The sequence below is a fragment of the Pseudonaja textilis genome, chromosome 2 (assembly GCF_049901715.1).
Source record: "Pseudonaja textilis isolate UNSWEBS1 chromosome 2, rPseTex1.2, whole genome shotgun sequence".
NCBI classification, from domain to species: domain Eukaryota; kingdom Metazoa; phylum Chordata; class Lepidosauria; order Squamata; family Elapidae; genus Pseudonaja; species Pseudonaja textilis.
This window is the reverse complement of record NC_141991.1, coordinates 209594042-209622007: the sequence shown is the minus strand read 5'-3', so window position 1 is coordinate 209622007 and position 27966 is coordinate 209594042. Positions and strand designations below refer to the sequence as shown.

The 27966-nt window shown below is 36.5% G+C and overlaps 1 protein-coding gene across 6 annotated transcripts; it reads left to right on the top strand.

Annotated features, from left to right (window-relative positions):
• Positions 1–7: 7 nt before the first annotated feature.
• On the top strand, positions 8–22444 carry DCP2 (decapping mRNA 2). Of its 6 annotated transcripts, none has more exons than XM_087926945.1 (11): positions 8–174; positions 2805–2956; positions 7512–7639; positions 9478–9576; positions 11258–11410; positions 13441–13553; positions 13659–13769; positions 14667–14799; positions 15283–15399; positions 16802–16850; positions 18068–22444. In XM_087926945.1, the coding sequence occupies exons 1-11, from the start codon at positions 122–124 to the stop codon at positions 18223–18225; spliced, it is 1266 nt and encodes a 421-aa protein (XP_087783071.1). In that variant the 5' UTR covers positions 8–121; the 3' UTR covers positions 18226–22444. The 6 variants fall into 6 exon arrangements, with proteins under 6 accessions (XP_087783071.1, XP_026575791.1, XP_087783072.1 ...); XM_026720006.2 differs by having other exon boundaries at positions 23–174; positions 15283–15384; XM_087926946.1 differs by having other exon boundaries at positions 23–174; positions 14685–14799; positions 18068–19004.
• The last annotated feature ends 5522 nt before the right edge of the window (positions 22445–27966 follow it).

Genomic DNA, 27966 nt, shown 5'->3' with positions numbered 1-27966 from the left:
ATGGGATGGAATCGGCGAGGTCCCGCCTTGGCTCTCTTCGCCCGGTTTGGTTTTGCCCCTCAGGCCTGCGTCGTGCGCTCTTCGGGCCTCGTTGCGCCGGGATGAGCTGCGCTCTTTCTCCATGGAGACCAAACGCCCTGAGATTCCCGGCAGCGTCTTGGACGACCTGTGCAGGTAACGCTTCCGCCCAGAAAACACAGCGGGAGTGGCCCCTGCGGTCCTCCTCCTTCTCCCTCCAAAATGCCTGCCACCCCCTCCTCCTCCTCCTCCTCAGTGTGGTAGCAAGCGGTCCGAGGGACCTGCACAGTTGCCTCGGTTGCGGTGAAATAATTTTAAATTAAAAGTGCTTGGACGGAGAGGGGTGATGGATGAGATCCATCCATCATGCTGAGCCGTAATTCGTGAATTATTAAACAAACTGCACTTGGCTGGATTTCCACACAAGGTTAAGCCAAACCATGGTTTACCTGCAAACAGTGACTGCAGTCCGTTAAGCCAGAGTTTGTGGCTTTCTGCGGTCTGAAGCTCCAATAAGATCCACGGATCTATTCTATAAAACGAGTTAATTTCATCCCCCCTTTGAAACATTTTTGCAGTTCTGTTGAATTGTTCAGATTTCTGATAACTTCCAATAATTCTGAAATTATTTTTTAAAAATCGATAATTTTTTTCTCACGCATAACTTTTTTAAAAAGTTACATTAAAAAAAAACGGGGAACGTTTTATACCAGCCTTAATTAAGAAACTGATCAAAAGCATTAACATTTATTGTGGAAGAGAACCAATAGAGGTGAAGTACCCATTAACCTTATGTATCTTTAAATGAAAGATAAAAGAATGAAAAGCCTGAGGCTAGATCAGATATTTTGGCTCAATTCTGACTTAACTGATTATAAAAATATTGATTAGATTTAAGTAGGGCCAGGATAAATTCTTGGCTGGTTGTAATTATATGAATACAAAGTTTAGTTAGCAATTAGGTTTCTGGATAGTCATGTTTATATACAGTGTGTGTGTTAACATCTACCAGGGTTTAGATACTTAAGTTATTTAATTAAACTGAGCTATATTTTAAAAAGCCGAACTTGCAATAAAACCTGGAGAAAGAGCAAGGAGAATGTTATTCTGTATTGCTTTTGTTGGGCAGGATGTTACTTTAAAAGTCAGGGATGGAAAATGTAAAATAACTTTTGACAAAGTTAAACATTACTAAAGAAGTCTGATGGATTGGATTGTGAATTTATTAAAATTAGTATACGTAGCTGGTAGCCATGAATTGCCTTTTCTCTTGGTAGAGAAAAGTTGAGATGCCTCTTGGGCTAGTCTTACTCGGATACATAATCTAAAAATAAATTAAGGATCCATGAAATAATTGCTTGTAAAAATGTAATTGTAGAAAAGACATTTAGTTAATGAAACTGTAATCGAAAAAGGTGACAGCTCATTTAGAACTGTTTCAAGATTTTTAAAAAATGCTGGGAGGCCCTAGTAAGATTTAGTGACCTATAAATGGAATACATAAATGCTTCCATTTGACATAATTGCTATTGAATGTCTAGTTAACTGTTGGTTACAATGAAAATGGTTCCTGACTGGTAATAACTTTTTTAAAAACTATTTAGTTTATAGTTTATAAGCAATATTGTGCAGACTACAGATTTCCAAGATTTGATTTATTATTAAACTCTTGAAATTTTTCCCAGTTGGATGAAAAATGCAAAATATTAATTTGATAATTTGTTCTAATAGTTTAAGAATTACATTCATATTCATCATGTAGTTACAGTAATAATTTCATAAATATTACATAACATTTTCAGTATTAAGCTCAAAGATAGCCTGTTGTTACAGTAAATTATTCAGAATGTTACAATTTATCCTTATAGAAGAGATATATTATTTGTCCTATAGAGAACATTTGTACCGGCCACATCCCAGTAAGTACGGTAGGTGGGGCAAGACAAAGAAAAATTCTGAAGCAGTGTAACTTTAAATTACATATTAAAATAAGGAGTCAGTGTAGAAACCAGAAAACTGTAAACTCTAGGCTTCCCTTAGACGTGAATGGCGTTTTGAAAGGCCCTGAAGCCATGAAGTTTGCTAGTGGCCTGTGCCCAAGGTGATATGGAGTGCATCAGCTAGCTAGTTTGATTGATGTTGCCAGGGGTTTGTTGGGTTTTATAGTGGATGTTTTATTTTTGTAAGCCACTGGAGTCACAGTGAGTGAGTTAGATGGCCATATAAAATGAATGAATGAATGCCAGCTAGGTGTCTTTGAACCAGTCACACTCTCTTGGCTCAACCCATCTCGCAGGGTTTTTGTGGGACAAATAGGAGGCAGCAGTATTGGATATGTTTGCTGATTTGAGTTGACTATATAGAGGTGTGTGGAAGTGGGTGAGGAAATCTAATAACAATTATTTTATTTTCCTCCTATGTCACCCTGAGACCCTGGATTGAAGGGTCTCAAAGGGTATACCAAAAAACTTCATGGTTGTGGAGCTGCAAGTTGTGCACTGTTCCCCTTAAAAAATTGAATCTTCAAATTTCACTAGCCTTGGTTTGGTGGTGTATTAATTCTTATACTGAAGCTTGGAATGTCTCACCATAGATCTTAGACTCAGTCATTGCTATTTGTCCAGAATTAGTATAGTCTCCATATGCCTCTAACTTGCCTGTCCCAATTTTAAATCTTTTTGCAGCTTGGACTTGTTTTATAGAAGTATTGAATTTATTTATGTTGTATTTTAACCACAGAAATAACAATATACTTATTTCTTAAATTTATTTTTTACTTTTGACAGTCGATTTATTTTGCACATTCCAAGTGAAGAACGAGACAATGCAATTCGAGTCTGTTTTCAGATTGAGCTTGCCCATTGGTTTTACCTGGATTTCTACATGCAGAACACACCAGGATTACCTCAGTGTGGGATAAGAGATTTTGCTAAAGCTGATATCCTTTCTATGTGATTTTGTTTAACATACAGATGATATTAAAATATAGATAGGAAAAAGGTTGCATTGGAAATATATGCAAACCACCCAGAGTAGCTGGGAATCACGTGGCTTATAAATTTAACAATAATAATAACAATAACAACAGCAACAATGATAAATTATACTTGCACCACAGAAATAGAAGCAGGGGATTACATCAGGACAAAGAAACAGTCAAGGAAGAAAAACATGCATTAGCTGATTATGTAAAAGATAGCTAAAAACAAGCACTGATGCAAATTAAAAATTGGAATTTAATGTACAGAAAACAAAACATCAAAATTATTTCATAAAAACATGAGATGAATGCTGATAAAGAAAAGTATTTCATGGCCAATTTCTACAAAAGATCATGGGGAAAATGGATAAAGATAAAAACAGACATCTTACAAATGGAACATTTAAAAAGAAACTGAAGGCTTGATTTTGGCTGCTCAAAAGCAAGCTATTTGAGTTAATGCAATCAAGATCAGAATTAAAAAAATCAAATGATTCAAAGTGCAGATTGTGCAAAGAAGTAGAAAAACAGTAGATCAGATACTTAGCTTCTGCAAGAAGGTTGCACAAAGTGACTATAAACAGTGACAACGCAGTCATCAAATTAATTCACTGGAACATCAATAAAAAATATGTACTATGAAAAATTGCTGAGAGTATATGGTTGAAAAAGTAGTTGAAAATGAGCAGATTAAAATATTGTGGGATTTCCAAATGCGAATAGATTAATTCTTGATGTGTATCACACCAGATTTAGCTATGATTGAAATAAAACTGAATAATTGCTATGGCAATACCAGGGGATAGTAGAATAGAAGACAGAGTTGGGAAGATCACAAAGTACCAAGTTCTGAAAATTGAAAGATTATGCTATAACCTGGCAATAATTGGCACATTGGATGACATACCAAAAAGCCTTGGACAACACTTAGAAAATCTGCGATTGACAGATTTTACATCTGTGAATTAAAAAAGGCTATACTGCTTGGATCTGCATGTATACTAACCTAATACATTAAACATCCTGGGTTCTTGGGCAGAACGCTATGAAAGCCAGCACCAGCTAAAAAACTGTGATTTCACTTTTTTGTGTATATATATATATATATATATATATATATATATATAGTAATGATAATAGCAGCAGTTCCCTTCAGGTATAGGGCAGGACGTAAACAAAGTGTGACCTCCAGGCTAAAAGTAATTGCTCACTCCTGCCATAAACATTTCAAAAAGCTGAGTTTATATATCAAAATAAACAACCACAATATATTGAACTTAACTATTGTTAAAGAAGATAGATTGCCTCTCCACTGAATTGAATCTGGAAATTTACTTTGTGGGAGCATCATGTGTATGTTGATGCTCTGGATTAAATGTAGTTGTAAATAATGCTCAATGTCTTTGATATATTTGAATTAGAGAGTGCTAATTAGACAGGTGTTTTTGATTTCGTTGCATTTTAAAATTACGTAAGTCATGTTTCTAACTTCCCTGACCACAGAATTGGACTTCGTATTGTTGCAGTCCAGTTTTCAGACAGATTTATTTTTTAAGTTGTATAATAATTATTTGAAGTAATAATTTGAAAATATAAAATAACATTAAAGGTATTTACAGATATGTAACATCTAGATAGTATAAATTGTAACAAGTAAACCAGTGTCAATACAATCAACACGCTAAAGTTTTGGCATGAAATTTAATGCTTTTGAAAAGAAAGGAGAAGAGTATGTATCCCAAGGCTACTGAAAACCTGTTATCCTGCTAAGTGTTAAATTAATGCTTTATGTAGCACAGTGTTATCTTGCTGGAAGAAAGAAAACGTTCCTGAATTCCTTGGAATGAAGTCTTATAACTTGAAAATTCAGAAACTGCATATTAATTTGGAGTCAATACATATATTTTAGGACAGAATTCCTCAACTTTTTTGACTTCGTGAACTAGTGGGGGGGGAGAAGAGGGGGTGATTCTGCATGTGTGATGGGCAAACGTGTGCATCTGCAACTCCATTTGATCCCCGCTCCCCCCTTTGCCGTCCCATAAAGCTGCAAAGGTTGAGGAACTTGAGTGACGATGTGTGTCCGTGTTTGCCCACCATTTCTGCAGCCCTATTCGAAAAGGCTCAAGGCCTGGTAGTGGGCCATGGCCCAGGAGTTGGGGTCCCTGTTTTAGGATATCACAATTCCATCAAACTTTTTTTCTGTGACCTGATCTCTTATGCTGATTTCACCTGATTAATTAACCATGCATTTAGCACTTGAGAGTCTAAGACAGGGGTAGTACCCAACCTCCGAACTGTAGCCCACTACCAGGCCTTGAGCCTTTCAAAACAGGGCCACGGAATTGGCGAGTGTGTGAGTGTATGCATACATGCCCATTCCCATGAGCACTGTGTGTGTGTGTGCGCGCGCTCCAGCAGCCTTGTGTGCATGTGCCTGCTGCTTCTGCAGATGGAGCTGCATGTGTGGGCATTTGCCTATTGTGCATGCAAACCATCCCCTCCTCCCACCAATCCACAAAACTGCAAAGGTTGGGGAACTCTGGTTTAGGAATACACTCCAGATTAAAATGCTTAATGTGGGAGTGCTTTATTCAGGAAGGCATTTCCCCAGGTTTATTAGGTTTATTACCTATTTTATACATTTATTCAAATAACCAGCTATAAAATATATTTGCATTTTATGAAAATAATCGTAGCAGGATATCCTATTTAGTCTGGATTTGAAAACCCAGTGTTTTTGTGAAGATATTATAACTAACTAGAAAAATATCAAAGAACTATTTCAATACCATAAGTTTATTAAGTTCTGCAACATATTTGTTAAAAAAGGAATAGGATTTTTTAAATAGGGAGATTATACTTTTTTATCATTTTCTGCTCTCATGGGTCAACAAAGGAGGTAGCAGAACCATTTTTTTTCTTAAAATTGAATTGATTTATTCAGCTTCATCTAAAAGCATTATTAAAGTATCCTTTGGTAACTATTGACGACTAAGGTAGATCTCACTTAATAATTGACCTGTTTAGTGGCCATTCAAAATAATGATAGCACTGAACAAGTAAAATTATGGTCAGTCCTCACATTTATGACCATCCCAGTGTCCCCAGGGTTACATGATTGACTTTCAGGCATTTCACGATTGGAGAAGCCAGCAATAAAATTGCAGCTCATAGTCATGAGATCCTTCGTTTCATGACCTGCAGTGCCTTGCTTAATCACAGAATGGGAAATGACATTGAAAACCCGTCAGAGTCACATGATGTTTCACTTAGTATCCCACTCTAAAATTGTTTACTGCCAGCTTTTTCATATTATAAACTTGATCATATTACATAGCTGGCTTTTGTTTACAGCTTAGTCTCAGTGGTTTTAAACATTGTTAAGGAATGTCTTGAGATTTTTAATGTTCTTATGGTTACTTAGAGCAGAGTTTCCCAACATTTAAACCCCTGTGGAATACATATCAGAATGAGAGAAACTGCAGTTGAAATTATTGTAAAATGGCTGGTATCAGAAAGGCTGTTTAAAAAAAAGTGTCCCCACTTGGTGGTAGAATCTGGTCATTATTGTCTTTGTTGAAATTTTGAAGAGCTTGTTGAGAACAAAAAGAACACATAGTTCTTTTTTTTTTTAAGAAAACAAAGAACATAAATTACTTTTGCATGAAACTCAGTAAACTAAATAAAAGGGTTGATAAATGCAAGGGGCTTCTGTTGAGGTAATTCCCCGTTAGGAGAATGAGCGCAAACAGGGAGACGTATTTGAGAGTAGTGTTTGAATAATACACACAGCACACAGATACACTGTACAGTAAATGTAGGTTTTTAATTCCAAAAACATTAAGCAAAGTCCAAAATAGGCAGTCCAAAGTCATTCACAGGTAAATCAGACATTTTTTTCAATCCAGGGATAATTCAATATCAAATTCCAGTGTCAAAAACAGTTCAGTATCAGACTTACATTAAATCCAGTAATATCAGTCAATTAAAAGAAATGGAGAAACGGCAATACTTTCCAACAGAAGGAAACAGTGATACACTCACACTCTCTTCTGAGACTAAGGCTAAGACAAACCAGGTTTCTGGCTCCATCTTATGGCCGTTTGAGAAACCACACCTAATTACAGTTTTGCATTTTCTTAAAAGATAAAGTTTTAAAATGTTTATCCTGGTTTATATATTTCTAACCCAAATACCTGTTAGGTGACTTATATTCCTAACAACTTCTGTGCATACACCTGGAGGTATTTGGGTCATGGGCAATAATAAGGAAATAAGAGTTAAGGGAAATTGTAACTTGTACAGATGACTAGGACAAGTGACTCCACAGTCAGATGGATTTCCCAAATTGTTTTTAATTATAGACACTGAATCCTATCCAGTAAATGACTGAGCAAAAGAACTATTTTTTACTAAAGGCAGCATGCTGATAGGAAGAAAAAAGCAGTAGAAATGTGGTTTGAAGTTTTGAGGTGTGTTTTGGTCAATTAATTTCCTTGACTCCCTGTACTTTTCAGCCATTGTCCTTTTTTGCTTCCTCAAGGCGAAGATGTTCAGAAGGTTTTAGACGAATGGAAAGAGTACAAAATGGGAGTGCCAACTTATGGTGCAATCATTCTTGATGAGACCCTTGAAAATGTAAGGCATTTTCTTTTTAGCTTTGTTGAGTAGAATTGACAGTAATTTAACTGTTGACTCTTAAAGGCAATTTTAAAAGCAGATCTTCCAGGTACACACTGCTCAAAAAAATAAAGGGAACACAAAAATAAGACATCCTAGATCTGAATGAATGAAATATTCTGATTAAATACTTTGTTCATTACATAGTTGAATGTGCTGACAACAAAATCACACAAAAGTTATCAATGGAAATCAAATTTAGCAACCCATGGAGGTCTGGATTTGGAGTTACACTCAAAATTAAAGTGGAAAAAAACACTACATGCTGATCCAACTTTGATGTAATGTCCTTAAAACAAGTCAAAATGAGGCTCAGTAGTGTGTGTGGCCTCCACGTGCCTGTATGACCTCCCTACAACGCCTGGGCATGCTCCTGATGAGGTGGCGGATAGTCTTTTGAGGGATCTCCTCCCACCCCTGGACTAAAGCATCCCTCAACTCCTGGATGGTCTGTGGTGCAACGTGGCGTTGGTGGATGGAGCGAGACATGATGTCCCAGATGTGCTCAATTGGATTCAGGTCTGGGAACGGGCGGGCCAGTCCATAGCATCAATGCCTTTGTCTTGCAGGAACTGCTGACACACTCCAGCCACATGAGGTCTAGCATTGTCTTGCATTAGGAGGAACCCAGGGCCAACCGCACCAGCATATGGTCTCACAAGGGGTCTGAGGATCTCATCTCGGTACCTAATGGCAGTCAGGCTACCTCTGGCGAGCACATGGAAGGCTGTGCGGCCCCCTAAAGAAATGCCACCCCATACCATTACTGAGCCACTGCCAAACCGGTCATGCTGGAGGATGTTGCAGGCAGCAGAACGTTCTCCACAGTGTCTCCAGACCTTGTCACGTCGGTCACATGTGCTCAATGTGAACTTGCTTTCATCTGTGAAGAGCACAGGGCACCAGTGGCAAATTTGCCAATTGTGGTGTTCTCTGGCAAATGCCAAATGTCTTGCACGGTGTTGGGCTGTAAGCACAACCCCTACCTGTGGACGTCGGGCCCTCATACCACCCTCATGGAGTCTGTTTCTGACCATTTGAGCAGCCACATGCACATTTGTGGCCCGCTGGAGGTCATTTTTCAGGACTCTGGCAGTGCTCTTCCTATCGCTCTGTGCACAAAGGCGGAGGTAGCGGTCCTGTTGCTGGGTTGTTGCCCTCCTACGGCCTCCTCCACATTTCCTGATGTACTGGCCTGTCTCCTGGTAGCACCTCCATGCTCTGGACACTATGCTGACAGACACAGCAAACCTTCTTGCCACAGCTCGCATTGATGTGCCATCCTGGATGAGCTGCACTACCTGAGCCACTTGTGTGGGTTGTAGACTCCGTCTCATGGTACCACTAGAGTGAAAGCACTGCCAGCATTCAAAAGTGACCAAACCATTAGCCAGAAAGCATAGGAACTGAGAAGTGGTCTGTGGTCACCACCTGCAGAACCACTCCTTTATTGGGGATGTCTTGCTAACTGCCTATGCTTTCCACCTGTTATCTATTCCATTTGCACAACAGCATGCGAAATTGATTGTCAATCAGTCTTGCTACCTAAGTGGACAGTTTGATTTCACAGAAGTGTGATTGACTTGGAGTTACATTGTGTTGTTTAAGTGTTCCCTTTATTTTTTTGAGCAGTGTATTTCCCTACTGTTATAGAAGAGTGTATGTTATTGGTTTTGTTTCATTTTTTTTTTTACTTTAATTCAGGCTTTAGGATCAAACTCTTCTGTATTTTAAGCTGTTTGTCTATTTACCATGAGTTGATTTTATAATCTTGATTGAATATTTATGTTTTGCAGGTGCTACTAGTTCAGGGTTATTTAGCAAAATCTGGCTGGGGTTTTCCAAAAGGAAAAGTGAATAAAGAGGAAGCTCCACATGACTGTGCTGCCAGAGAGGTGATTCTGTTTATTACATTGTTTGACATATTCCTGTCAGAGGATGGGAAAGGGATAAAAACTTTTATCCAGAAAAACATGCATTGTTATTTTTCAAATTGAAACTTTATAAATAATAACAGCATACATGTGATGACCCGGGGCATGGCACAGAGGTAACACAGGCAGCTGGCAGTTCAAACCGCCCCTTTATTACTCCAAATTTCCCCAAATGCTTCCACATTTCTGGCAGGTCCCAGACCAAAGTGATCACACACACACAAACACACACACACACACCCCTCAAGCAGCCTCTGGCTGCAAATAGTCCAGCCCAACGCTGTGAGCACCATGGCTGCAAAGCAAGAAATCCAGCAGGGCAAGTTGAGATGTCCAGGAAGCAAAGGAGCAAGGCCAGAAATCCAGAAACAATGCAAGGAATCCAGAAAAGTTCAAACTCAACACTCCATGAATTCAGCATTTGTTCCTGACAAATGCCTCTCCCCACAGCGTTTTCTTAAGTCTCAGTCCCCAGGGGTGCCGTGTGAAGAGGGACGGGGCGCTTTCCTGGCCCTCCAAGGTCAAACACAACCCTGATGTGGCCCTCAATGAAATCGAGTTTGACCCCCCTGATATAGGAGGTATAAAGAGGGGAAAATAACTTTTGGGCCTTTTGGAAAGCAGCACCTTAGTCAACATTATCTGCACTGATTCTTGGTCGGTCCTTTCCAATACTTCAGTCCTTTTTGCCAGCCAATCAGCTTTACGGATCTCACTGATTCTGCAGGCCCTCAACTGTACAATCCTCCTTCTTCCTTTCTCCAACACTGTGCCTTTCCTCCAGCAGCTTCAGTTCTTGCTTCTTGATACACACAGTCCAGCACAACCACACCAACCAATCAACCAACAATTTCTTTTTTTTAGCAGCTCTGCCCTTTATAAATCTTCATTGGAAGGCAAGCATGTCTGCTTCTGCATGTCTTAATCTGAGGATATTCTTGCTGTCGGTGTGGCTCTTGTTAATGCAATTGACCAACTAGCAAAACTTCAGCCTTGGGGCTAAGTTACCACCCAGTCTCAATCTTGGCAATTCATCCTGCTAATATCCAAGCATTTTAAATTGAAAAGATTTTTAGAATACATATATAATATCAGATTGGTATTGACTCCTTAGTAACTACATAAATACTGTATATTTTCTCAGGAATAGAACATGCATATTGTATATTCTACATGCAAGATACTTACACACTTTTCTACATTAAATAGATCCTAGTGCCTTTATTTGAGATGTGATTTATCCGTGTTCCAGGTTTCATTAATGCAAGTGATGACAAAGGGATAAAATAATTTCCAAACTTACCAAGTATTTTATGGTATTTGTTTATTACTAGTTGATCAAAATTTCCTGGGAGATACTATGTTATTATGTCCATGTAGAGTCAAGTAATAAGAGCAAGCGAAAAGTGGTGTCTAATCAGAGGCAATCGCATTTCCTTTCTCCAGAAGCCATCACTGGAAATGACAGTTGGTAGTTCTAATCATATCTTTTTTGCTTTCTTAAAGCTGTAGTAAAGAATTATAATTTTAGTCAGACAACATCATAATCAAGCCAGATTTTTATAGCAAAAGTCTGAATCAGATTTCTTATTTTTTCAACTTTATAAAATATAATTTTTTTTCTAATTTTATCCTTTTTCAGGTATTTGAAGAAACCGGTTTTGATATAAAAGATTTTATTAATAAAGATGACTATATTGAATTAAGAATCAATGATCAGCTAGCACGATTGTATATCATCCCGGGAATTCCAAAGGACACAAAATTTAATCCTAAAACAAGAAGAGAGATTCGGGTAAATCTATCTTTCAACTCAAATTGAATGCTCAGATACTAAGCAATTAATGATATTGTAAGCTTATTGAGGAATATCATGCATTTTGATATAAACCTTTATGATATTTACATTAGGTGGGCCCAAATTGTAGAAATCTGGATGATCATTATGTGGGAGCAAAGAGAAGTTAGAGTTTTTACAATCCAGGTCTGATACTTTCCTTATTTAAAATTATTATTTTCTTGGACAGAGAAATGCAAGGTAAACTGTTTTCAGAGCCCTGCTGCCTTCAAGTAACTAGAGCAGGGGATAGGAAAGATTAACCTTGTTTTTAATCTTTGTCCTTGTTATTTTCTTTTATTTTTGTCATATTACCTTTGGGAGAGAACTGAAATCTGCTAACTGTAAACTCGAATAATGAAATGTGCTGATTTGGGAATGTGCTAGTAGACCAAAGAATCATATCTTTGATCTATTCCTGATATAACTGAACTGCCTCTATCATCAACAAAGGATACCACTACCAGTATTTTATATTCACGGAGCTTCCTAAAGTATATTCAGATGGTCCTCAATGAACATGTTGGCAATGATTTCTACTTCTGAAGTGGCACTTTCATCTCATCCAGTTCCAAGGTTCACTGAAATAAATTTGCTTACCTGGTACAATATTTATGTATTAAACAAATTTGTATAGCTATCCATCTCACCAAAAGCGATTCTGAGTGGTATACAACAGTTGAGTAAAACAACAGATACTTATATTTTAACATGAAATTTTATATTTTTACATTATAAAAATTAGTATGCAAACCTTGGGCAGAGAAAGGATAGGAATGGCCACCTCAACAAAGGAGCCATCAAATAATTTTTCTGGTTCCCTGGGAGCCCCAGGCCTGATAACATTACCAGGCCTTGAGGGACTTCCAAAGTGTCAAACGGATGGAGCTAATTTAATTTTGGAGGAAAGCACATTCCCTAAGGGGGGAGGGCACCATGGCAGAGAAGGCACTTCTCCTGGGACCCATCCAATGTAAGTCCCTAACTGATTGCACCTGCAGCATGCCTTCTCTGCCCGATTTAATGAAGTGGGCTGATGTGCTCAAGCGGAGAGAGGTGGTCACTCAGATAGCCCAGTCCCATGCATGAAGGACTTTAAAGGTTAAAACCAGTACCTTGAATTGGACCTGGAAGCAAATTGGCAGCCACTGCAGCTTGCGGAGCAGAAATGTAAAATATGTTGTTCTGAGGGGTGCATATGCCCGTGCCACTGCATTCTGCATTCAGCTGAGGCCTCTGGATATTCTTCTAGGGCAAATTCATGTAGAATGCATTTCAGCAGTCCAATCTCGAGGGATTATTCATTTATTTTAATAAAGCCATACTTACTAGAGATAAATGTTGTAGTGGCACATTATTTGCAAACAGTAGGTAAGAGAACTTGAGGAAGAGACAAGAAGAATTCTAAATGTTGGTGAAATCATTTTGTAGTAGCCTTTTGTTTATATTACAGGTAGCCCTTGTTCAGTGACCACTCAAATTATAATAGTGCTGAAAGCTGCAGTTGTCACAGTGTCCCGTGGTCATGTGATCGCGATTCAGGTGCTTGGCAACTGTTGCACAATTATGACAGTCAGTGTCCCTTGGTCACATGATTGCCATTTGCAGTCTAACTGCTGGTTTCGGATAATCAAAGTCAATGGGAAAGCTGCCAGTAAGTCACCAGTTGAAGTCGTATTATGTCATGCATAATTTGCTTAACAGCTGGAACTGATAGAAGTTCCATTATAAGTTGGGGTGGCCATATGATTTTTCATTTTATAACCGTGTTGCTTCATAATGGAGTTGCCAATCCCAGTTACCAGTTGTTAACTGAGGACTACCTGTATTTACCATATTTGCACATTTCAGTATAAAGAATTGAAATTATGTTTTGTGATAGAAAAGCTTCCTAAAGATATGCTTTATTTCTTGATTAGAAGGTTAATAGGAGTGATTATTTATATCGTATCTGTAAAATGTTAAGTAATCTCTTTTCTGTGTTTCAGAACATTGAATGGTTTTCAATTGATAAATTGCCTTGCCATAGAAATGACATGACACCGAAGTCGAAACTAGGTTTGGCACCTAACAAGTTTTTTATGACCATTCCCTTCATTAGGTTCGTTCAATATTATGTTCCATTTCTGTATTGAAGATTTTAAGGGTGGGGTTTTGAAATCATGCTTCAAAAATCAATATTGCTATTCTAATTAACCCTTTACAGACCCTTAAGAGACTGGCTTTCTCGGCGGTATGGAGACTCTTCAGATAGTGACAATGGGTTCTCATCTGCCAGTAGCAGCACACCACCTAAATCCAATATAGAAAAACAGAGGTAACTGATCGTTAAAACTTGCTAATTGCTTTCAAATGGAGGGCAAATGGGGTTTATTTCTGAAAATGAAGTGAATAATAATAGTTTAAGACATGAGTTACCTGATGTAATTTATCTGCTTTCCCAATCCTGATGCCTTTTGGATACATTGCATTTTCAGATTGCTATAATTGATCATGTTTACCAAATACTGATGATGATCATGATAATAATGATTCCCTTGCCTAACATAGTTATTTACCATGCTGATGAGAAATTGTAGAGTTTCTCTAACAACATTAGAAAGTATTATCTTTCCTGTTCCATTCTTAAATGTAGGGATAGAAAAATTGTGATGCAGTTTTTCATTATTAATAAAAAGTTAACAAAGATGGGAGCAAGATGTTTTCATTTTTGCACAGCTCTAATATTTAATATTCAGTAGGTAAATGAGGAATATGTTGTACAGTGAGCCAAAAAGAACGGTGAAATTTAACAAGGAAAAAGGCATCTAGAAAGAAAAATCGAAAGGCATGAGTATAGGCTGGGGGATACTAGTACATGTGAAAAGGATGTATGTATTTTAGTAGATTATGAGTTGAGTATGAGCTAGCAATATGATATAGCTGCTAAGAAAGCAAATATTTTGAAACATATCAAGAAGCACAGAGTCCAGATTATAGAAAGTAATTTTCTCATTCTAGTCTATTCAGGCCTCACTTGGAATACTTACTGTGTCTGGATATTGGATGTTTTTCCATTTTTCAGTGCCTTTGGAACAAAGCAAAAATGGTCTGAAAAGAAATTTAATACACTGTTAAATGACTATTTGATAGAATAGTCTTATAAATGCAGCTGTATTGTATAATTATAATTGTGTTCTGGACTTTTCTAAAAAAATTTTTTTTAATGAATTAGATCCAAACTCCATTACAGTCAGCAGGTGTTTACAGATACACCCATGGGAGACCAATCAACAAGGCAGAGGCAATTACAGCAACAAAAGCCATATAACAATCATTTGGAGATGCCTGAAGCTTTAAAACTAAAGGTGAGTTTCTATTAAAAATTGTTATTATTAGATCAGGTTTGATAAGAATTGTGTTCTATGTTTTAAACCTTTTTTAAACTTCTTGAACTTCTCAGATCCTTACCTTTTAAATGGAGCAAGATATTGTTTACAATAAACTAAACATATTAATTGGTGAACAACTGAGAACCCTTGGAGTAGCGGGGTTGCTGCCCCCTTTATTGGATGTCAGTTTTGGGTGGTTTACTGGGTTTGTCATCTTGCTTTTTTGTCTGAGTTTGATTCTGTTATTTTCTGATGTCTGTTACATTGTTTTGCTGTGTTGTTACCTGCTCAGGCTCATTTAGAGTTGTGCAGCATCAAATCAATCAATGAAAGTAAATAAATATATTTTGCTAAATTAGATGTATTTTGTTATAAACATAAATACATTTTAAAACTAAACATTTTCAGTTGAATGCTGTCCTTGGTTCATTTGTTGTTGTTGCTGCATTACTTGCTTAGAATGCACGAGGCAATGGCAAAAAGCAGTATCAAGATATTCCTAATCAAAAAAAGAGAACAAATGGAGTTCAGAATCAGCCAGCCAAACAGAACCAAACTTTGGTAAGATGCACAAAGGTAAATGCAAATGGGGAAGCACTTTGAATTGGAATTTGGAATAATTTTTGCATTAAGCACTGTGTGCTAGTGACATCTACTGGGTGCCCAGCAGTGGCTCTGGAAATCAGTGCTTTGATTGCTGAGATAGCTTGTGACATAAAATAAACCTGTGTATTCAGCTCTCTCTGTTGGCAAACAAAGTTTTTGATCTCAATAGGTAGCTTTTGGATATTGCTATTCTTGAGAACTACCCCACCTTTTATCTGGGCTTGATAGGAAAAATGGGAAATGTGCTCTGTTAATATCAAGGCATACAATGCACGTAATGTTAGATGCATTGAGAATATCTTGCAGTCATTCTGTAATAGTTTTTTTGTGCAGTCTTGTTAGGCTGCTGCATAAAATAGTGGTGTAGGAGCATTGATTATTAGTAATATATTTTTAAGTTAGCTAGGAAGAGTCCTGCAGCATGAAATGCTATTGGATAATTTTGTTCTTTGGTAGCATATTTGGTTAAATGTTCTTGGGTTATGGTAGGTCTGCCATATCTTTTCTGTCATCCGAAAAAGAACTCTTCCTCCTCCTTCTCCCCATCAAATAGGAAGAGCTAATGGAAATTGATAAAGTTCATGTTTTGGTTGAGTCAAAGGGAAGATTAAAGAGGAAGTGAAGAGTAAAAAGGAAGGGCTACTCTCTATAGTAACTACAAGAGAGACAAGTACAATGCAATTTGTGGAACTTCAAATTAAAGTCTTTAAGACTATGATTGTGGGAGAAGTAAAAGAGCAAAGACACTTGACAGTGTAATTCAGACTGTATTTTGAAGAATACCTGTTAGAAGCTGTTTTTCGGGCAAGTGAGTAAATCTGATTTTCCACTTGTCTGAATTTTGTGATATATTTATTAGCTCCAAAAATATACAGATTGGCATATGTGTTTGCTTGAATGGAGTGTTTAAAATGTACCATTAGAAGGACAACTTATTTAAAAATAAGTATTCATTTTCTTATAAAAAAAACAAAAATGGAATGATTTAGGAGCTCATAGAAAATCGGCTTAGCAAAACAACAACAACACACCCCGTAATTACTAATTGAGAGAGGGACTGGCCCAAAGTCACCCAGCTGACTTTCATGGCTAAGGCTGTTTTCTGATTTCTAGCCTAGTGCCTTAACCACCAGACCAGTCTGTCTCTGTTTTTCTTTTTAGTTTTGTCTGCTTAAAAGCACTACTTTAGAAGGTGCATCATATACAGAATTTGGAGATACAGATAATAAAATGCATAATCCAGTTAAATTTAAGCAAATGCTTCATTTTTTAAAATGATTCTCTGTTTAGGAATGAAAATGTTTATATTTTTTGGTTGGGTCACAAATTTTGTTTTCCAAAAATTGTTTAATGTGATGATCTTCTTAACTAGAAATGTGAAAAGAAGCATCCAAGAAAGCTTCAAGATAATTTTGAAACAGGTATGTTTGATTATATTATTTTAGACCAGGGTGTCAAACTCAAGGCCTGGGGGCTGGATCCAACCCAAGGGGTGCTCGCCCTGGAAATAGCAAAGGAATGGCCCGCAGTGCCTTTGCAAGTGAAACCGGAACTCCATGCCTGCCTGGGCTCCGTTTTTAGCCGCAATAGCTTCCTGCAGCCCTCTGCCAGCAAAAACAGAGCCCGGGCAGCCTCCCTGAGCTCTATTTTTGCTGGCAAAAGGCTGCAGGAGGCCATTGCAGCCAAAATGGAACCTTGATGAGTGATGTTGAGTTGGCCACACCCACCCTGACCATGCCCCCTGGCCAACACCCCCCCTCAAGGTCATACACAATCCTGATGCAGCCCTCAATGAAATTGAGTTTGACACCCCTGCTTTAGACAATGCAGAATGTAAAAATAAAGATATTTACCATTTATATTTCAGTACATATTACTTATTTGTTAATCAGTAAATAACTTTGTATAAACCTTAGTTTAAATGTCTGAGATTAGAGCTCTATAATTTACAGTGCCCAATCTAGCAAAATCTTTGCTTGAATTAGTGTCCTATTACAACTGAACAGGGAAAACTAAATCCCTGCCCTCATCAACATTATAGTTATATAGTAATTTCCTAAAGGAAGATTAAATAACAGTTTAAATAGTTTTGATTTGATAGTGCGAATTTATAACTTTTCAAAGTGTAAATTCTGAGAAAAGCTGTAAAGTTTAACATTACTTTAGTGATGCTTATGTTCCTTTATTTGAGAGCAAGTTTACAAATTCTGCAAGCTACCGTTATGAGAAAATGGCTGTTGTGTATACTTTAGATGTTAGTGATCACAGTCTTACTAAAGATGTCGCAAACCCATGGTGGAGTCACTGCTTATTCTGAAGATTAGTAATAAATGTTAAGTTGAAAGATAGGGGTTTAAAGGATGAACAGGACACAATCTTGGAACAAAGGCCATTGCCATTTAGAACTGCTTTGCCTAAGGTAGCTTTCTCCAATCTGCTGCCCCTACTGAATTCAGTTTTCTTAGCTTATAAAACCATATAACTATAATTGAATTTTTAGTTCCCATCCTGTCCAATTTTTAAATTAGCGAATGTCTAAGAAATATGTACTACATATTTGAAGTTTTATTAAAGGGTTGTATGAGATTATTTTGACTCTTGTCACTCACTGCTAAATTCTTTATTTTTTTAAATGTAGAAACAGCGTGTGATTTGTGCTATCTCACTGAAGACCAGCAACTAGAACGTGGACAATCGGTGTCATGCAATGGCCATTGCAAATTCTCTTTCTCCTCACGTGCTTTTCTGAGCTTCAAGTTTGACCATGATGCGATCATGAAAAATTTTGACCTCTGAAGCTTGGTTATTTGCACAAGCTGACTAGAGTCCTGGCACAGAGCAATTGAGTGGGTTTTTAAAATCCAACTTTTACATTTTCTCAGGTTTTAAAGCAATGCAGGGACCTAGTGGTGGACTGGAAGGTTTTGTTCTCATTGTAATATGGGAGTAGCACCATATAGTGTTGCACTTTAAATGCAGTCTAGCTTTTACCTGCAAAAATACTTTCCAGTATATCATTTAGTAGTTCCTAGCTATGCATTAGTGGGCATTTTTAACTCATTTGTTGTCTGTCTAGATTTTGGAGGAGTATTTTACCTTTGCCTGTGTTAACCTTTTACACATTTAAATTGCTCTGATGTATGATAATGGTTTTATTTGTGATACTTTGTGATACAGCTGCTGAAAACATACAGATTTTCTGAAGAGAACAATATTCTGTACTGAGCAAGAAGCTAGGTGTTTTATGATTCAGAATGTTGAAAAACAACCTTTTGTTCTGAGAGAATCGTTCTGCCTGGGATCTTATATCATTCAAATCAATTTATTTTCCACATCTTCATTATTGCACTGTATTGGAACTTTTTAAAAATATAGGCATGATTTAAATTGTATTACTAGTGTGATATTTTATCTTACTTTCTATTCAGTAGTTGCATTGTTTCATCTCCAGTGAGAAGATGGTGGTGATATTGGAATGTGTCTAATATAACTTTTACTGTTCCCCATGTGTGAAATGTCTAAATTGTTTCTAACCAGAATTATAGGTATTTTGAAAAATAAAATATGAAAATGTATGTTTAGGGAGTTAATTGTAGCAGATAGAATAAATTAGTTTTGGAAATAGTACAAAGAAAACTAACAACAACATTATATGAAACTACATAGCTTATTGCTTCTGTGGAATCCAAACTAAAGAAAAAATACTCCAGCCAATCTCAAAGCCCTATTAGTTACACTGCCTCTGGCAAAAGTTTCATGGATGGTCTGAGGAAGCTTTCTAGTCTAATGGAGCTATAGAGTTTAAAATCTCCTCCTAAAAGTAGCACAAGAGGGAATTAACTATGCCTGCCAATATCAGATTGGCAGAACAGATAGCCTGAATCAGGAAAAAGGAGCATCATTGAAAAGCTGGTCCTTTCCCCCCCCCCCCCGAACACCAGATGTTGAGACTGTGCCATTTACTGCCTGTAGGAACACCACCAGTTGACCTAGAAGGGTTTCCACAGTAATGGAATTGTTGGCAGAAGGGCACCATCACCCTATGCTAATCCCTTCCTTCAAACAAGAACAAGGGCTTTTTGTTAGGTTTCTATCATTTTATTTCAGTATTTTGGTCTGACTTAAAATTGAGTTTGATTTCAGAGTAGTAGCTCAAAAATGCTTTGTGCTACATCAGTGTAAACATAGAAAGGAATAGCAACAATCAATAAAACCTGAACTTATAGGCCTAGCCCAAAATACACTGATGGAATGCATGTAAATACAGATTGTATAAAAACCTCTACTGAATTTTGTTTCCTCAGTGCTCTAGCCGTATTGTGACAGTTTGGATTCACAGTATTCACTTAGATTTCTGAAATTTAATTAGAATAGGCTTGAAAGTTAAGCATAGCCCATTTGCTTGCAAAATTCTTGCAACATATAACTACCCTTGTTAAAGGATCATACAGTGAAATTTATATATAACTACCATATTGTAAGCCTTCATAACAGCAAAATAGGTGCAGACTAATTTCCAAGTAAGTTCAGTTTTCTTTATTGATCATTTTGTAAATAATTAAATTACAGACTAACCTAATGGCTATATGCCTGCTTTCTGCATCCACATTTATTCATAACATGAAGTTAATGGAATTTGCATATCTGTTAAAAGTAAGATAGTTGAAAAACTGGTGATGAAGATGCCATATTCTTTTGTTTAATCTTCATCTGTGAAAATAACCTTTTGGTCAGTATTTAACGCAGGTTGAATCTTGTAGTAATAAAAGTGCCTAATTTACTAACTTCTCAATCATTGAAAATTGGATTTTCAGGCTGCTAGTGCCAATATTCTTCTGATTTCCAGGAATGTTACTGTTTTATGCTGCTTCCTTTGTGTGATGCCATTAATAAGAGGAACTTTGGCACAGTTATCTGTATTTTGAATATGAGGTGCTTAAGTGATATACTAGCAATGTGAGATTAATTTTCCTAGCTAAAGTAACTTTTATAGGGCACACATTCTTTGCTTTTGAATATAGACGGTGTTTTCTGTTTTGCAGAGAATAATTTCTTAAGAAAATCCAGTGTCTGACTACTACTTTGTTGATGGCTTCCCAGGGACTCTAAAATACTAATTTTGGTTTAATTAACCTAGCGTTAATACAGGTTGCAAATTAACATAGTAACATGTGCAATAATTATCTCTTTTACTGGATATTATATAGCACATGACTATATTTCTTAATTTGACCCTATCATGTATATGGTCTTCAAGAATGGAAAATAATGTAGTAGTTCCTGGGTGCCCTGCACTGTGAACATTTCAGATTGTTTACCTCTTTGGTTAGTAATTATGCTTTTATTTTTTGCAAAGAGCTTAAATATTATACCCACATATTCCAAAATGCAGGCATATGCTTTTCTTAGGTTTCTATATAACAGTGAAGAAAAAAACAACAATTCATTGGCTATAACTGATTCTTGTTTTCTCTAATGGGTAATTTTAAAGGATGAAAAATAAATGATCTATGAATGGGTCTGAATTCATCTCCATTAAAAAAAATACTGCTTGACTGTTTGATTCTTCACTGCTGTTTAGCAGAGGACATTGCAATTAGTAATTTGCCTTACTTAATTGAATTATTAAGTATGTCCACTTGAATCTTTTAAAGATCAAGTTAAGTCTGCTATAAAAACGTAGACTGTAAAATAATCTTTAGGGAGTGTTTTCAATATGTATGCTTAGTAAAGGTGATTCATTCTTAACCTTCGTCTAATCTTAGGGATTTATTTTGTGTGGCATGAAGTTTCATATCTTTAGATGCTTTTGAAATGTTCAGATTGAAAGAAATATTCCAGCTTCAATTGTTCATTTTCCCCCTGGATTTATTAGCTAAATTTAAGCAGAATTTTAATAAATTTGGTATACAATTGTGCATGTTTGTTTCAGTATAAACTTAGATTTTGTTTCCAAGGCTGTCCAATATATAATGTATGTACCACACAGTCGAGTGATGTATTAATATAACCTTTTATCCAGTTTTTGGTTATTATCACAAAGTAGCAAGTGCCGAATGAGTTAATGAATATGTGCTTAAAGCAGACATGTTTAATCTAGAAGTGATGGATAGTGTAAGTGCCTATCTTTTTTTTTCATTGCTGCTTGCCTGAAATTGATCAATGACATTCTTTCTGTTTGGTAGCAGTGTTGCCTCAGATGCTGTTTTAAATTGCAGATCAAATACTTGGTGAGCTTTTTCTGGTTAGATGTGTAGACTTTGATTTTCCTATGCTAGATCAAGTATGTGGAACATGGATATTTTTGTACCTATTAATCATGAAGCACTCAGTTCAGATGTTCTGCTCCTGCTTTCTTATATTTGAATTCTTATACATACGTTTAATCATGTGCTGTACTGTGAAGGCTTCCTTATAGGAAAGCTGCCTATTACTAAAGCCGAAATTCGGTATTCTTTTTCAAGAAGCAGGAATTTGACTTAAACTGCTACTATATGCTGAAAACACCGATAGATGCAAAATGTCCCCAATGCTTATATTCAGTATACATTTCATTGTTCTTCCAAGTATGTTTGTCAGAAATGATGCAAGAAGATCCCATTTTTCTTACCTGATTCTTGAAAAGATCTGTGTTTTTATGGGTTTTGAAGCACACATCCAGCTTTTAGTATCAACAGAGAATCAGCCTTTTGCTTCAGCGATCAGGATTCATCAATCATACTTGTTCCATACGTTCAAGATTTTGAACTTTCCTTAGGCAACAGTATCTCATACTAGATGGCAGTGATTTTTTTGAAACCAGGGGATGTTTCCAAAGTAATTTTGTATATGAAAAAAGTTTCTAATGCAGTTTTGTATGTGTGTGGGTGGGGTGAATGAAAATACTGCTGGACACATACAAGCTTTTTGATGTGATAAAAGTAATTATAATTTGGTTAAGAAACACCATAAATATTAAAGAACTGAAATGAACCTGTAATTTTAGAAAAATAAACCGCATTTTGGGGTCCTGTTTTGAAATGAGTTTTTCTGAAGTTGTTACTATAATTTAATGTTGTGTAAAAAAAATAGCTTTTTGCAACATATTGTAAAATGTAAAATTTTTTCTATTGGTAAATCAGTTAAATAGTCGAGTGTCATAAAATGAATATTCAGTATGCATTGTGGCTTATTTCTAGAAAATGTATTTTTTTTTCCATAATGGCAGATATAAATATATAAATTTGATGTCCAAATTAGTTTTTCTTGACCAGTTTATTCTTTAAAGATCGATCTTAATTCATTGTAGTGAGTGGCCTCTCACCACATGCCTAAGGTGTTTTTATTTTTAAATAAAATAATAGTTAATGTTCACTGTTATATGGTATAAAAGAATGACACTGCAATAGTAACAGCTTGTTTTTGATGAGATGGCAATTAAAATTATAACCGAAAATGCAGTAGTAGTGGGTAACAAGAACCCATTTGGGAATTTGAATTATTAGTTCACAGTGATCTAATATATTTGGTTGAAATATCTTTATTGCTTGCCAAGACTTATGGAAGATTTGAGGCAATGGACAATGCAGATTTTTGCAATCATTCGTTTTTATTGTTTTACCATTTTTAATAGCAAGAAACGTTGGTTCTGACCAAAGTGAGGAACAATGGGTTGGTTAGCAGAGCATTTCTTCTATTATATGTTAGAGGATAGAATTTTTTTTCCATTCATATTTTTAAAATAAACCAAGATTGTCTTTGAAATATAATAAGATGCCAAGTATCTACGGTGTATGGTTTTATATGTTCACCAAGATAATTTGTATTTTGAAAAGAACTATAAGAACGGGACTTGTGGTAACAATTTGAAACAGTATGTTTCTGAACTGCAAGACTGCAGTATGTTGCTTGGACTTTATAACTGACATATTGCAAAGAAACTGCAACTAACATTTATTTACATACAGTACATTAATATATATTAAATGATAGCAGTATTTAAATTGTAAACCACCGTCAAGCATCTTGCCCTTAACAGGGAATTTCAGTGAACTTAGGTTGCATTGCCACCAGTGTCTTTATTACTTTCTGGATCTTCTTATATGTTTTCCATTTATATTTTTTAAAATAAATCAAGATCGTCTTCAAAATATAATCAGATGTCGAGTATATAATGTGTATGGTTTTGTGTGTTTACTGAGATGTACTTTAAAAAATAACAGCTATAATGTTGCTACATTTAGCTGAACTTGCTCAGAAATTTTCCTGGATTATGGACTTTCCTTTTTCAGGATTCTTGATTGCAAGATGCTTTCCTGCTCAAAAGGAAAATAGCATATTTTGCAATAAGATATACAATAGAAGCTATTTTTAAGCATTTTATCCAGTATTGGTTTAAAAAGTGCCATATTCTATATTGGGTGGCTAAATACATTTCTAAAATGATGAGTTTTGTTAAATAAGAAATACATTATGCACAATTCTTATGATATTAAACAATTTTCAGTCATAACAATCATGTAAACAAATGTAAAGTGGAGGGTGATCTTAAGTTGGATATCCTCCAGCTGTGCAAATGTCAAGCCTTAAAATTTCCAAGCCAACACTGAAGTCTGCATAGCTAGAATAGGCTATGGTAGTTAATAGTAGTATAGTGCAGTAGTCGCCAACTGGTGGGCCGCGAGAAAATTTTGGTGGGCCGCAGAGAAATCTCACCCCCAGAGCACCCCAGCAAAACAATTAATCCAGGCTATGCAGAAACATAAGGCTGTGCCGCCCACATGGCCTGCGGGAACCCTCACTGCCCACTCACTCCTTACCCGGTAAATGTGCCTGCTAAATTGCTATTTTTTCCTTTTTCCGACCAGGTGTTCTGCTGTGGAGATTCAGATTAGCTAGGAAGCAGGAAATCGTTGGACTTCTTGCTTTCTAGATCTTTAGATCCGAATGATTCTGTGAGAAACTTAATCTGCCTGCCTGCTTTGCCTGATTTTGGGTAAAAGTTGTTTTTTTTTTAAATAAAAAATTGAATATTTACATATATGGTGTGTTGTGAGTTAATTTTGTGAGTTTGCTTGCAAGCAAATTTTATGTGACAGACTCAGCTAGCCAATGGCAGATCGATAGATCTCTGAATGAATCTGATTCTATGAGCAACTCAATCTGCCTGCCTGCTTTTCCTGATTTTGGGTAAAAGTTGCTCTTTTTAAATAAAAAATTCAATATTTATATAAATATAATATTTACATAAAAGCTATGCCCAGCCAGTCACATGACCACCAAGCCACACCCACAAATTAGGCCACACCCACGGAATGGGTTAGTGGTCCCTGGGATTTAAAATTGAGTTTGGTGGTCTCTGAGGTCCAAAAGGTTGGCAATCTCTGGTATAGTGGTTCCAAGTGGTATGGAAACGAGAGCTATAAAACAGCAGTCTCCAACCTTTCCGGATCGGTGGTGGTGTAAGGGGGAGATAGCATGGTTTTGTGTGCGTGCACACACCGCGTTTACAAATGTAGTTTCACACCAATGCTCTCGCCCACAACTCCATGGCCCAGCACTGGAGACCCTTGCTATAAAATATTCCTACATATATAATAGCTTCAGCTTGAGAAACATTTTACAGCCCCCCCCCCCAAAAATCCGGGGCTTTTGACAAAAAAGGGCAAAATATAAAGTAATCTGTAGGAAAGAAGATTGAATGCCTTTTCAGCATTAAATTTTTATTCAGAATATAAGAACATTTATAAAAGTGTTATAAATGTCTCTGTATAAATAACTAGTTTGTACAATTCTATCAAATAAACACAAACTGCTATTTTACAGCTTCTAAAAAAACCTTAGAAAAACCAATGAAAATGGTGGTTTTCAACAAAAAATGGTCAATATAAACAGGAACAATACTGACATTTAATTTAAAAGTGTGCTTGCTCTGTTTTGTAAATAATACATTCGAGCTGATGTAAAAATCATGCCTTGAAAAAAGTAACAAATAATATTCTGCACAATATGCTAGATGCACCAATTCTAGAAGCCTGTTTTAACTGTAATTTATGAAATAAGCTTTTGCTTAATAGACAGAATGGATATTAATTGCATTACGATGGTGGATTTATTCTAGCATGTCTGCCAGCTTTCGCAAAACCAAGATACTAGATGCATCTGAAAGGTTTTGCTCAGCTAACGCCACTGATGGAATGCTGGAGGAGGTGCAGATTTCCCTTATCTCACATCATTTGGAAACTGCCGGAAGAAAATGCCAAGATTGCTGCATTCTTTTCTTTTGGCATGATATGCTGGCTGAAAAGCCATCAATTCAAAGAATCCAATTTGCATACATTAAAATTAGGACTCTCCTGTCCACCTAGCAGGTCAAAACATGCAAATATGAGATTAATAGGTACCACTGGTGGGAAGTAACAGCGTTCTGTGCGCCTTTGGGGTATAGCCATACTGGCCACAAGACCACAGAAATTTCTGAGGACAGTGCTGGCTCCCTTGGCCAAGAAATGGAGATAAGCACTGTGCCCAGAGTCGGACATGACTGCACAGGGAAATTTTAACCTTTAACCTCTGGCAAAAAAGATAGCAGTTAACCTTTTTGTATTTCATGCTGCCATCTGTTAGTTATGTGGATTGTTCTAATCCAGATGCAGTTGATCCGATTTGTGATGTGCTTTTAAACTTCATACTAAATATAATTATTTCTTATTCAGAGCCAATAACATACTCAAGTGTGTCAAAATAAAGCACTGAAACTAGACTGGGTAGATTACTCAGTATCCTTTTAATGCTTGTTGAATCAATGCTACCATAGCCAAGTTTGGAATGAAATACCACGAAGGTTTGTAGTGAGCTGTTTTAAATTAACATTTTTTCATAACTCTACTGGGATGTGGTTTTATTTTATGTGTGCTGACAGTCACTTTTGCCTGTAGGAACAGAGAGGCTAGTCGGTATATTTTATCTATAGTATGTTCTGATCAAATGATTTGCTAGCAGCACTTACAAGGCTGACTGACTCTGGTTTTCTGAGCAAGACTGGAAACTAACTGCCAAACTAGATCAGGATAATTCATATTATTGGCCTCTATGTTGTCATTTCCAAATTAACCAGCATTGTTCTATAATCTACATGCAGAGTATAAAACTAGTTTGAACAGTTTTACTGGCATTCTCATCTTTGGTTACTGTAGATTTTTTTGTTATAGCCACCCAAATTCTATTCCGATATCGTGAAAATTGTAAAAAAGAATGCAACCAAAGATCTAATGCAAGAACTATATATAATGAGCTATATTTTCTCACCTGAGTGGGTTTACCTGAAAATATTTTTTGGGGTACTAAAGCTATTACTACCTTGGGATAAAAATGTGATAGCTTTGCTTAAGGATGTTGTAAATGCATATTTTTTTCATAAGATAATTCAAGATGATTTCTTATGTTTAATGGTTAGCAAGGGGTCATCAATCCTCAGCATTTAATATTCAAAACAAGATTATGCACCACTTCAGTCAATCTACATAATGTGGTCTATCCAGCCAGCAAGGGAACAGATACAAATTAGTTAGCTCTTATAATAGAATCAAAAGAATCTGACACCACCAACTGGATTTAAAAAAAGCCTAGATAAGGTGGTTAGAAAAATGTTAGAACTGGTATCAAAAGCAGTAAAATCCAGAAAAACCTACCAGAGTGTTCTATTATCCATGTCAAAGGATGACAATAGCTCTAGAGCAGAGAAGACATGCTTACCTTTCAGAGAGGAAAATAAATGCATGTCCATGCAGAAAATGAACAACATAATAAAGTCTGCTGGAAGGCGTTATTGGTATATGGAGCCTCTCTAATCTCTACAGGAGCTCTGCTCTTGGTGGTTAATGTTCAAACATGCAATTATAGCTATGCTGATCAAAGACTAACTTCCTGGCTGATTTGCTTAGTTTGGCAGAAAGTTTTGATGCAGTAAATGAAGGCCACATCAGTTGATCTATGTATTTCTGTTATTCTGATAGTGCAAGGGTCTTCAAACTTGGCAAGTTTAAGACTAGTGGACTTCAACTCCTAGAATTCCTGAGCTAACATGACTGGAGAAGGAATTCTGAGAGTTAAAGTCCACAAGTCTTAAACTTGCCAAGTTTGAAGACCCCTGTGATAGTGCATTTGCTGTAGCTTTGCTGTAATTCATCTGAACTCTAATAAAATCCTAGGGCCAGACTTTGTAGTCTTCTAGTCCAACCCCATGCTAAAACAGGACTAAGTAAACAACACAGGAATGTACATAAATGTTATTTTCCCTATCCTATATGCATAGTTGCCACCTGTTTCTTCACATAATTGCAGAATTTTAAATACTGAATTGTATTAGTTGTATTAGAAGGCAGATGTATGAAAGCTCTAGGGCAAGTCTTCAAACTTGACAGATTTAAGACTTGTGGACTTCAACTCCCAGAATTCTTCCTCCAGTCATGTTAGCTCAGGAATTCTAGGAGTTGAAGTCCACTAGGCTTAAACTTGCCAAACTTGCTCCTTTTGGTTGTCTTTCATTGGCTGAAAAAT

Bases quoted from the DNA above. Each gene is read 5' to 3' on its own strand.
- DCP2 (XM_087926945.1), top strand. From the start codon at position 122: ATGGAGACCAAACGCCCTGAGATTCCCGGCAGCGTCTTGGACGACCTG. The intron at 2,957-7,511 runs ATATCCTTTCTA...GACTCCCTGTAC, and splicing joins AAGAGATTTTGCTAAAGCTG to TTTTCAGCCATTGTCCTTTT. The intron at 16,851-18,067 runs GTATGTTTGATT...TTTTAAATGTAG, and splicing joins TCAAGATAATTTTGAAACAG to AAACAGCGTGTGATTTGTGC.